The sequence below is a fragment of the Oncorhynchus gorbuscha genome, linkage group LG26 (genome assembly GCF_021184085.1).
Source record: "Oncorhynchus gorbuscha isolate QuinsamMale2020 ecotype Even-year linkage group LG26, OgorEven_v1.0, whole genome shotgun sequence".
NCBI lineage: Eukaryota > Metazoa > Chordata > Actinopteri > Salmoniformes > Salmonidae > Oncorhynchus > Oncorhynchus gorbuscha.
This window is the reverse complement of record NC_060198.1, coordinates 44,102,489-44,114,747: the sequence shown is the minus strand read 5'-3', so window position 1 is coordinate 44,114,747 and position 12,259 is coordinate 44,102,489. Positions and strand designations below refer to the sequence as shown.

The 12,259-nt window shown below is 40.3% G+C and overlaps 1 protein-coding gene across 1 annotated transcript in view; it reads left to right on the top strand.

Annotated features, from left to right (window-relative positions):
- The window catches only part of LOC124015263 (voltage-dependent P/Q-type calcium channel subunit alpha-1A-like), a 215,792-nt gene that overhangs the window by 99,323 nt on the left and 104,210 nt on the right, over positions 1-12,259 (top strand). The window contains exons 7-15 of the mRNA XM_046330377.1: positions 783-886; positions 1,188-1,303; positions 4,068-4,112; positions 4,948-5,034; positions 5,522-5,728; positions 8,381-8,493; positions 8,877-8,989; positions 10,831-10,962; positions 11,155-11,227. Of these exons, the coding sequence (XP_046186333.1) occupies positions 783-886; positions 1,188-1,303; positions 4,068-4,112; positions 4,948-5,034; positions 5,522-5,728; positions 8,381-8,493; positions 8,877-8,989; positions 10,831-10,962; positions 11,155-11,227 (990 nt within the window). The remainder of the gene's footprint in view (positions 1-782; positions 887-1,187; positions 1,304-4,067; positions 4,113-4,947; positions 5,035-5,521; positions 5,729-8,380; positions 8,494-8,876; positions 8,990-10,830; positions 10,963-11,154; positions 11,228-12,259) is intronic.

The following is a 12,259-nucleotide window of genomic DNA, read 5'->3' as shown; positions in this document are numbered from 1 at the left end:
AACGCTTCCCTTCTTCTCTCTTCTCCATCAGTCTCACTCGGTGGTGGTGCTGCTCTATATTTAACAGGGCTGTGCAGTCAGAGTTATTCTTGCAGCTGCTGAGGAAGAAAGTGCTGAAAGTTTAATGGATAAAAAAGCTGCAGTACATTCAGTACAGCACACAGCAACAGCAGCCACGCCCACAGACAGGAGGGAGGGAGGGAGGGAGGGGGAGGGAGGAGGGAGGGAGGGAGGGAGGGAGGGAGGGAGGGAGGGAGGGAGGGAGGGAGGGAGGGAGGGAGGGCATTACATTCTGTGATGGACTCTGTTTAGGGGGAAAAACAGCAAGATGGGGAGGGATGAGAGAGGGAGAGAAAGGGTGAGGGAAAAATAGAGAGGAAGAGTGTTACATTCCGTGCAGCTGAACTGTTTAAATGGCAGATACTCTGGACAGTATACTGTATAAAACGATGTCCTAATCATCCACGTATTGTGGTGACCCCGTCCCAGTTCATGAAAAGGTTGAAATATGATCTGCTATTTTTTGGCTTTATAAAATCTACATCTCAGTGTAGCCTCTCTAGTCAAACAAGGGAAAGATGAATTACTAGATCAAAAGATGTGTGTGTGTGTGTGTGTGTGTGTGTGTGTGTGTGTGTGTGTGTGTGTGTGTGTGTGTGTGTGTGTGTGTGTGTGTGTGTGTGTGTGTGTGTGTGTGTGTGTGTGTGTGTGTGTGTGTGTGTGTGTGTGTGTGTGTGTGTGTGTGTGTGTGTGTGTGTGTGTGTGTGTGTGTGTGTTTGCAGAGCAATGATGCCTCAGGGAGCGCGTGGAACTGGATGTACTTCATTCCCCTCATCATCATCGGCTCTTTCTTCATGTTGAACCTGGTCCTGGGTGTACTGTCTGGGTAAGTGTGTGCGTGTGTGTGCACGCATGTGTGTGTGTGGGAGAGTGTGTGTGTGGGCGCACGTGTGTGTTTCGCGTGTGTGTGTGTGTGTGTGTGTGTGTGTGTGTGTGTGTGTGTGTGTGTGTGTGTGTGTGTGTGTGTGTGTGTGTGTGTGTGTGTGTGTGTGTGTGTGTGTGTGTGTGTGTGTGTGTGTGTGTGTGTGTGTGTGTATACAATATGTCTGTGTATATGTCATTGTATACATCTATATGTGTGTTTCATTTGATATGTGTGTGTTGATATGTGTGTGTGTCTACCACAGGGAGTTTGCCAAAGAGAGAGAGCGAGTGGAGAACAGGAGTGAGTTTCTAAAGCTGAGGAGACAGCAGCAGATAGAGAGAGAGCTCAATGGATACCTGGAATGGATTTGTAAAGCAGGTACATTATCATCATATAGAACTACAAACAAAACATACATGGAACCCTATGTTACATATTTATGTTATATATGTTATATGTTTATGTTATTTATGTTACATGTGTTACATATTGATATAATATATCTTATATATCTTATATATGTTCTATATTTATTTTATATATTTATGTTATATATGTTATAGATTTATGTTATATATGTTACATAATCATGTTATATATGTTATATACAGTGCCTTGCGAAAGTATTCGGCCCCCTTGAACTTTGCGACCTTTTGCCACATTTCAGGCTTCAAACATAAAGATATAAAACTGTATTTTTTTTGTGAAGAATCAACAACAAGTGGGACACAATCATGAAGTGGAATGACATTTATTGGATATTTCAATCTTTTTTAACAAATCAAAAACTGAAAAATTGGGCGTGCAAAATTATTCAGCCCCCTTAAGTTAATACTTTGTAGCACCACCTTTGCTGCGATTACAGCTGTAAGTCGCTTGGGGTATGTCTCTATCAGTTTTGCACATCGAGAGACTGAAATTTTTTCCCATTCCCCCTTGCAAAACAGCTCGAGCTCAGTGAGGTTGGATGGAGAGCATTTGTGAAGAGCCGTTTTCAGTTCTTTCCACAGATTCTCGATTGGATTCAGGTCTGGACTTTGACTTGGCCATTCTAACACCTGGATATGTTTATTTTTGAACCATTCCATTGTAGATTTTGCTTTATGTTTTGGATCATTGTCTTGTTGGAAGACAAATCTCCGTCACAGTCTCAGGTCTTTTGCAGACTCCATCAGGTTTTCTTCCAGAATGGTCCTGTATTTGGCTCCATCCATCTTCCCATCAATTGTAACCATCTTCCCTGTCCCTGCTGAAGAAAAGCAAGCCCAAACCATGATCCTGCCACCACCATGTTTGACAGTGGGGATGTTGTGTTCAGGGTGATGAGCTGTGTTGCTTTTACGCCAAACATAACGTTTTGCATTGTTGCCAAAAAGTTCAATTTTGGTTTTATCTGACCAGAGCACCTTCTTCAACATGTTTGGTGTGTCTCCCAGGTGGCTTGTGGCAAACTTTAAATGACACTTTTTATGGATATCTTTAAGAAATGGCTTTCTTCTTGCCACTCTTCCATAAAGGCCAGATTTGTGCAATATACGACTGATTGTTGTCCTATGGACAGAGTCTCCCACCTCAGCTGTAGATCTCTGCAGTTCATCCAGAGTGATCATGGGCCTCTTGGCTGCATCTCTGACAAGTCTTCTCCTTGTATGAGCTGAAAGTTTAGAGGGACGGCCAAGTCTTGGTAGATTTGCAGTGGTCTGATACTCCTTCCATTTCAATATTATCGCTTGCACAGTGCTCCTTGGGATGTTTAAAGCTTGGGAAATCTTTTTGTATCCAAATCCGGCTTTAAACTTCTTCACAACAGTATCTCGGACCTGCCTGGTGTGTTCCTTGTTCTTCATGATGCTCTCTGCGCTTTTAACAGACCTCTGAGACTATCACAGTGCAGGTGCATTTATACGGAGACTTGATTACACACAGGTGGATTGTATTTATCATCGTTAGTCATTTAGGTCAACATTGGATCATTCAGAGATCCTCACTGAACTTCTGGAGAGAGTTTGCTGCACTGAAAGTAAAGGGGCTGAATAATTTTGCACGCCCAATTTTTCAGTTTTTGATTTGTTAAAAAAGTTAGAAATATCCAATAAATGTCGTTCCACTTCATGATTGTGTCCCACTTGTTGTTGATTCTTCACAAAAAAATACAGTTTTATATCTTTATGTTTGAAGCCTGAAATGTGGCAAAAGGTCGCAAAGTTCAAGGGGGCCGAATACTTTCGCAAGGCACTGTATATTTGTTTTGTACGTTACATATTTATGTTATTTGTGTTATATATTTATGGTATATATGATATGTATTTATGTAATGTATTAATGTTATATATGTTATATATTTATGTTATATATGTTATATATTTATGTTATATATATATTATTTATTTATGTTATGTATGTTATATATTTATGTTATATATATATTATTTATTTATGTTATGTATGTTATATATTTATGTTATATATGTTATATATTTATTTTATATATATATTATTTATTTATGTTATGTATGTTATATATTTATGTTATATATGTTATATATTTATGTTATATATGTTATATATTTATGTTATACATGTTATATATTTATGGTATATATGATATGTATTTATGTAATGTATTAATGTTATATATGTTATATATTTATGTTATATATGTATGTGTTCATGTTATATTTATGTTATATATGTTACATATTTATGTTATATATGTTATATATTTATGTTATATATATATTATATATTTATGCTATGTATGTTATATATTTATGTTATATATGTTATATATTTATGTTAAATATGTTATATATTTATGTTATATATGTTATATATTTATGTTATATATATTATATATTTATGTTATGTATGTTATATATTTATGTTATATATGTAAGATAAATATGTTATATATTTATGTTATATATGTTATACATTTATGTTATATATGTTATACATTTATGTTATATATGTAAGATAAATATGTTATATATTTATGTTATGTATGTTATATTTATGTTATATATGTAAGTTAAATATGTTATATATTTATGTTATATATGTTATACATTTATGTTATATATGTTACATATTGCCATATACATTCCCATGTTATTGTTTACTTCACTTTTTCTTTCTATAGAAGAAGTGATCTTAGCAGACGATGAAGACCCTGATGCCTTTGACGGTAATTGTGTGTGTGTGTGTGTGTGTGTGTAGTGACTTAGATATGATATGATTTAAGAATGTATATAGAGATGGACAATGAGAAAATATAATATTGTGTAAATGTAGCATTATTGTTAGTGTAAATGTATCATCTTTACTAGTACACATGTAGCATATTTTCTAGTGTAAATGTAGCATTTGTAATAGTGTAAATGTCACATCTTTCCTAGTGTAAATGTAGCATTTTTGCTAGTGTATCCGGAACATATTTTCTAGTGTAAATGTAGCATTTTTGCTAGTATAAATGTAGAATATTTACTAGTGTAACCAGAGCATCTTTGCTAGTGTAAATGTAGCATCTTTGCTAGTGGAAATGTAGCATCTTTGCTAGTGTACATGTATAATATTTTCTTGTGTAAATGTCGCATCTTTCCTATTGTAAATGTTGCAGCTTTGCTAGTGTAAATGTATCATATTTACTAGTGTATAGGTATCATCTTCACTAGTCTAAATGTATCATCTTTGCTAGTGTAAATGTAGCATTTTTATTAGTGTAAATTGTTGCATCTTTCCTAGTGTAAATGTAGCATCTTTGCTCGTGTAAATGTAACATATTTGCTAGTGTGAATGTAGCATTTTTCCTATTGTAAATGTTGCAACTTTGCTAGTGTAAATATAGCATCTTTATTAGTGTAAATGTAGCATATTTTCTAGTGTAAATGTAGCATCTTTGTTAGTGTAAATGTAGCATCTTTACTAGTGTAAATGTAGCATCTTTGCTTCTGTGCCAGTGTTCGTTTGCGTGTTCTATAGTGAGCAGTTGTGCATCACTGTGTTCTATTTTTCCCATTCAGGCACCCGCAGGAGACCCACCATCAAAAACCACAAGAACAAAACAGATCTCCTTAACCCAGAGGATGGGAATGGAGACCTGGCAGTGGGTAAGAAACACCACACACATGCACACGCACACACAAGATGTTACATGCTAACCAAATGTGTTTTTTCTCTCCACTCTTGTCCCCATCCCCCTCTCCTTTTCCCACTCTTCTCCTCTCCTCCACCCCCTCTCTTCTTCCCACTCTTCTCCTCTCCTCCATCCCCCTCTCCTCTTCCCATTCTTCTCCTCTCCTCCATCCCCCTGTCCTCTTCCCATTCTTCTCCTCTCCTCCATCCCCCTGTCCTCTTCCCACTCTTATCCTCTCCTCCTTCCTCCTCTCTTCTTCCCACTCTTCTCCTCTCCTCCATCCCCCTCTCCTCTTCCCACTCTTCTCCTCTCATCCATCCCCCTCTCCTTTTCCCACTCTTCTCCTCTCCTCCATCTCCTCTCCTCTTCCCACTCTTCTCCTCTATCCCCCTCTCCTCTTCCCACTCTTCTCCTCTCCACTATCCCCCTCTCCTTTTCCCATTCTTCTCCTCTCCTCCCAGGTTCTCCATTTGCGCGGGCCAGTCTGAAGAGTTCAAAGCTGGAGGGCTCTAACTTCCATAAGAGGGAGCGTCGTCTGCGTTTCTTCATCCGACGCATTGTGAAGACCCCGTATTTCTACTGGAGTGTACTGTGTCTGGTGGGACTTAACACCATGTGTGTGGCTGTAGTACACTACGACCAGCCTGAACCACTCTCAGACTTCCTCTGTGAGTACATTTACATTTACATTTAAGTCATTTAGCAGACGCTCTTATCCAGAGCGACTTACAAATTGGTGCATTCACCTTATGACATCCAGTGGGACAGTCACTTAACAATAGTGCATCTAAAACTTAGGGGGGGTGGGGTGAGAGGGATTACTTATCCATACAGGGAGGGAGGGAAGGAGGGAGGTATGGAGGGTGGGAGGGAGGTATGGAGGGTGGGATGGAGGTATGGAGGGTGGGAGGGAGGGGGTGGTATGGAGGGTGGGAGGGAGGTACGGAGAGAACAAGGGGGTATGGAGAGAAGCAGGGAGGTACGGAGAGAAGGAGGGAGGTATGGAGGGTGGGAGGGAGGTATGGAGGGTGGGAGGAGGGGGGGTGGTATGGAGGGTGGGAGGGAGGGGGAGGTATGGAGGGAGGGAGAGATAGAGGGTGGGAGGGGGATAGGGGGTGGGAGGGAGGGATGAAGGATGGATGGAAATTCGAGATACTTTTCCTTATTTCTCTCTCTACCTCTCTGTCACATTGGCTTAAAGGAGATTCTGTCACGTTGGCTTAAAGGAGATTCGGGAGACAGACACAGGAATGCGTAATAAGGTTTTTTATTAAGCCCCAAATTATGGCGTGCCATGTAAAGGCACGAGGACGAAGACCAAACAAACACGCAACAAAAACACAGGGTAGAAACCCAAACAAAAGAGCTGTAATGGCGTTCGTCTGTTGAATGAAGAGAGTCAGACCGAAATACAGCGTGTAGGTTATTCATGACTTTAATGAAGGAATTGCGGTACATGAAATAACTCATAATTACAAAAACAACAAACGGAACGTGAAACCTATTACATCCTATCTGGTGAACACTACACAGAGACAGGAACAAACACCCACAAAATACAATGCGAACTCAGGCTACCTAAATACGGTTCCCAATCAGAGACAACGACAAGCACCTGACTCTGATTGAGAATCGCCTCAGGCAGCCAAGCCTAACTAGACACACCCCTAATCATACACAATCCCAAATACTACAAACCCCAATACGAAAAACAACATATAAACCCATGTCACACCCTGGCCTACCCAAACATATAACAAAAACACAAAATACAATGACCAAGGCGTGACAAGAGCGAGGAGTACCTCAAATAAATAACACATGCGCACAATGATTAACACACGGGATGAGACCCGTAATCATCTGCTCAATCCACAAGGGTACAAAAGCCCAGAGCAAAAAGCACAGGTACTCACACGCACTAACGGGCATAGTAACAATAATCGACAGCCCAATGGAAACCAAAGGGCAAACTTATACAAGTACTAATCAGTGGGAATAGTGGACAGGTTTATTATTATTTTTATTTCACCTTTATTTAACCAGGTAGACTAGATTGAGAACAAGCTCTCATTTGCAACTGCGACCTGGCCAAGATAAAACATAGCAGTGTGAACGGACAACAACACAGAGATACACATGGAGTAAACAATAAACAAGTCAATAACACAGTAGAAAAAAATAGTCTATTTACATTGTGTGCAAAAAGCATGAGGCGGTAGACCATTAATTACAATTTAGCAGATTAACACTGGAGTGATAAATGATCAGATAGTCATATACAGGTAAAGATACTGGTGTGCAAAAGAGCACAAAAGTAAATAAATAAAAACAGTATGGGGATGAGGTAGGTAAATTGGAAGGGCTATTTACCCATGGACTATGTACAGCTGCAGCGATCGGTTAGCTGCTCAGATAGCAGATGTTTAAAGTTGGTGAGGGAGATAAAGGTCTCCAACTTCAGCGATTTTTGCAATTCGTTCCAGTCACAGGCAGCAGAGAACTGGAAGGAAAGGCGGCCAAATGAGGTGTTGGCTTTAGGGATGATCAGTGAGATACACCTGCTGGAGCGCGTGCTACGGGTGGGTGTTGCCATCGTGACCAGTGAACTGAGATAAGGCAAAGCTTTACCTAGCATGGACTTATAGATGACCTGGAGCCAGTGGGTCTGGCGACGAATATGTAGGGAGGACCAGCCGACTAGTGCATACAGGTCGCAGTGGTGGGTGGTATAAGGTGCTTTAGTAACAAAACGGATGGCACTGCGATAAACTGCATCCAGTTTGCTGAGTAGAGTATTGGAAGCTATTTTGTAGATGACATCGCTGAAGTCGAGGATCGGTAGGATAGTGAGTTTTACTAGGGTAAGTTTGGTGGCGTGAGTGAAGGAGGATTTGTTGCGGAATAGAAAGCCAACTCTAGATTTGATTTTAGATTGGAGATGTTTGATATGAGTCTGGAAGGAGAGTTTACAGTCTAGCCAGACACCTAGGTACTAATAGATGTCCACATATTCTAGGTTGGAACCATCCAGGGTGGTGATGCTAGTCGGGCGTGCGGGTGCAGGCAGCGAACAGTTGAAAAGCATGCATTTGGTTTTACTAGCGTTTAAGAGCAGTTGGAGGTGTGCGTAATGAAAGTTACGGAGGGATCGTGCCAGTCTTTCTGCCTCTCTGATTGCTTCTTACAGTGGATTTTTCAATGCCCCTCTTTATTCCTTTTCTTTTGATATCATCCTCCTGCATTTTCCTGTTTGCTCATTCATGTCTGATCTTTCCCGCTCTCTCACCCTGTTCCCTGTCTCTTTTCACCTCTTCCAGACTTTGCAGAGTTCGTCTTCTTGAGTATCTTCATGTCTGAGATGGGTATAAAGATTTATGGACTGGGGTCACAGCCTTACTTTCACTCCTCCTTTAACTGCTTTGACTGCATTGTGAGTGGTGGAACATGTCTACTCTAGGGTACACACACACACACACACACACACACACACACACACACACACACACACACACACACACACACACACACACACACACACACACACACACACACACACACACACACACACACACACACACCAATACAGTAAACACACACACTCACATATCATTTTTGACCGCATGTTTTGGATAAAATCACTAATCGTGTGTGTGTGTGTGTGTGTGTGTGTGTGTGTGTGTGTGTGTGTGTGTGTGTGTGTGTGTGTGTGTGTGTGTGTGTGTGTGTGTGTGTGTGTGTGTGTGTGTGTGTGTGTGTGTGTGTGTGTGTGTGTGTGTGTGTGTGTGTGTGTGTGTGTGTGTGTGTGTGTGGCAGGTAATATGTGGCAGCATATTCGAGGTGCTGTGGGGTTTTATCCAGCCTGGGACATCCTTTGGTATCAGTGTATTACGAGCTCTAAGGTTACTGAGAATCTTCAAAGTCACCAAGTAAGTCTCTACTGACTTTGAGTCAACCTCTGTATCGGATATCTTATCAATCTGTTTGTCAGCATGTCTCATTAACAAACGACCATGAAAGGCAATTAGACATGTATAGGCTTTTCTAAACTCTCTCTCACAAGCTCTCTCTCCTCTCTCCAACACTCTCTCCCCAACTCCCCAACCCAAGGGTCTTTATTAGCATGGGAAAAAACATATGTTTACATTGCCAAAGCAATTAAAATAAATAATAAAAAGTGAAAAGTAAATATTACACTCACACAAGTTCCAAAACAATAAAGACATTTAAAATGTCATATAATGTCTATATACAGTGTTGTAACGATGTGCAAATAGTTAACCTGTCTAGGACACAGGTTCTGAAAAGGCAGCGCGGGAAATTCAAAAATATTGTTTAGAAATATTTAACTTTCACTCATTAACAAGTCCCATACAGCAAATGAAAGATAAACATCTTGTCAATCTACCCATTCTGTCCGATTTTTAAAAGGTTTTACAGCAAAAACGCAACATATTTTTATGGTAGATCACCATCAAATCCAAAAAAACAGCCATTTTTCCCAGCCAAAGAATTAGAGATAAAATGAATCACTAACCTTTGATAATCTTCATCAGATGACACTCATATGACATCATGTTACACAATACATTTATGTTTTGTTCGATAATATGCATATTTATATCCACAAATCTCGGTTTACATTGGCGCCATGTTCAGAAATGCCTCCAAAATATCTGTCAGATAACAGAAATACTCATCATAAACTTTGACGAAAGATACATGTTCTACATATAATTAAAGATACACTGGTTCTTAATGCAACCGCTGTGTCAGATTTAACGAAAAAAGCACACTATGCAATAGTCTGAGACGGCGCTCAGACGTAAATATATTTCTCCGCCATGTTGGAGTCAACAGAAATACGAAATTACATCATAAATATTCCCTTACCTTTGATGATCTTTCATCAGAATGCAGTGCAAGGAATCCTAGTTCCACAATAAATCGTTGTTTTGTTCCATAATATCCATTACTTGTGTCCAATTAGCTACTTTTACTAGCACGTTTAGTTCACATGTCCAAAAGCTGGCGCTGGTCCAGGCGAACTCGGAAGAAACTTCAAAAAGTTATATTCCAGGTTGAATAAACTGGTTAAACTAAGTAGAGAATCAATCTTTAGGATGGTTTTATCATATATATCCAATAACATTCCAACCTGAGCATTTGTTTTGTCTACAAAGTAATGGAACGCAAGGCGATATAATGACTACTGCACGTAACCAGGAACTGGCATTCTGCCAGACCAGTGACTCAAATAGCTGCCATCCGGTCCCACATCACACTAGAGGCTTCATTCCACGTTCTACTGACTGTTGACATCTAGTGGAAGGCGTAGGAAGTGCGAACAGATCCATATCTTATTTGGATGTGATAGGCGATGAGTTGAAAATCAACCAGCCCTAGAATTTCCACTTCCTGTTTGGAAGTTTGCCTGCCCTATGAGTTATGTTATACACACAGACATAATTCAAACAGTTTTAGAAACTTCAGAGTGTTTTCTATCCAATAGTAATAATAATATGCATATATCAGCATCTGGGACAGAGTAGGATGAAGTTCACTATGGGCACGCAATTCATCCAAAGTGAAAATGCTGCCCCCTATCCCTAAAAGTACACAATTGAAAATGTATGGGTTGTATTTACAATGGTGTTTGTTCTTCACTGGTTGCCCTTTTCTTGTGGCAACAGGTCACAACTCTTGCTGCTGTGATTTCTCTCCCCCGCCCCTCCCCCTCTCTCTCTACTACTCTCTCTCTCTCTGTCAGGTACTGGGCGTCTTTGAGGAACCTGGTTGTATCTCTGCTCAACTCCATGAAATCCATTATAAGCCTGCTCTTCCTCCTCTTCCTCTTTATCGTCGTCTTCGCTCTGTTGGGCATGCAACTCTTCGGAGGACAGTCAGTACCTCCTCTTCTATTCCCCTCTTTTCTTGCCCCTTTCATCCTTCCTCCGCCTTCCTCCCCCTTCCTCCCCTTCCCCTGTCACTCTTTATCTTCATTATCTGACTGTTTGGTGTCATCTTTAATCTCTCTCTCTCTCTCTCTTGCTATCTTTCTCTCTTCCTCAATTTCTCTCTGTTTATCCTCTAGGTTTAATTTTGAATCTGGCACTCCCCCAACCAACTTTGATACTTTCCCTGCAGCAATAATGACTGTGTTCCAGGTGAGTGCATAAAGACGGGAGGGGGGAGTGGAGAGGGGAGAGAAAGGAAAGAGATAAAGGAATGAGAAAAGAGGGCAGAAGAAGAGTTGGAGTGGTAGCACACTGGAAATGGGGGATAGGAGAGAAAGAAAGAGGATAGATAAGTGTAAAGGCAGGGAAAGGTGAGAGTGTAAGCAGTCCCAAGATAAGCAGTCCTAACGTGTGCAAAGCGTGTGTTTGTATGTGTGTGTGTGTGTGTGTGTGTGTATAAGAGTGTGTGTATAAGAGTGTGTGTGTGCTTAAGTGTGTGTGTTTAAGAGTGTGTGTTTGTATAAGAGTGTATGTGTACAGTAGTACGTGTGTATGAGTGTCTGTGTGTGTACAGATGCAGGATCTTAATTTTATCACTCTTTTGTTCCTGAGAAATGTCCCGCTCCGCAGAAAATTCAAACTTGTAGTGTATTCAAAGTATTAAAAGGATTCTATATTGTGTAATTTCCACTTCAAAATGTCAGACTTGATTTGCCCTAACGAAAAATTGATCAACCCCTACAAAAAAATGTCCAGTAATTATAATATACATAATAATTCACATTTCCTGTTGCTGTTTTTTTTCTGCTATAGCAAAGTGCCTAAAATGAAGATCCTACATGTTTATTAGGAGTGTGTTCTCCCCCAGATCCTACATGTTTATTAGGAGTGTGTTCTCCCCCAGATCCTACATGTGTATTAGGAGTGTGTTCTCCCCCAGATCCTACATGTTTATTAGGAGTGTGTTCTCCCCCAGATCCTACATGTTTATTAGGAGTGTGTTCTCCCCCAGATCCTACATGTTTATTAGGAGTGTGTTCTCCCCCAGATCCTACATGTGTATTAGGAGTGTGTTCTCCCCCAGATCCTACATGTTTATTAGGAGTGTGTTCTCCCCCAGATCCTACATGTTTATTAGGAGTGTGTTCTCCCCCAGATCCTACATGTTTATTAGGAGTGTGTTCTCCCCAGATCCTACATGTTTATTAGGAGTGTGTTCTCCCCAGATCCTACATGTGTATT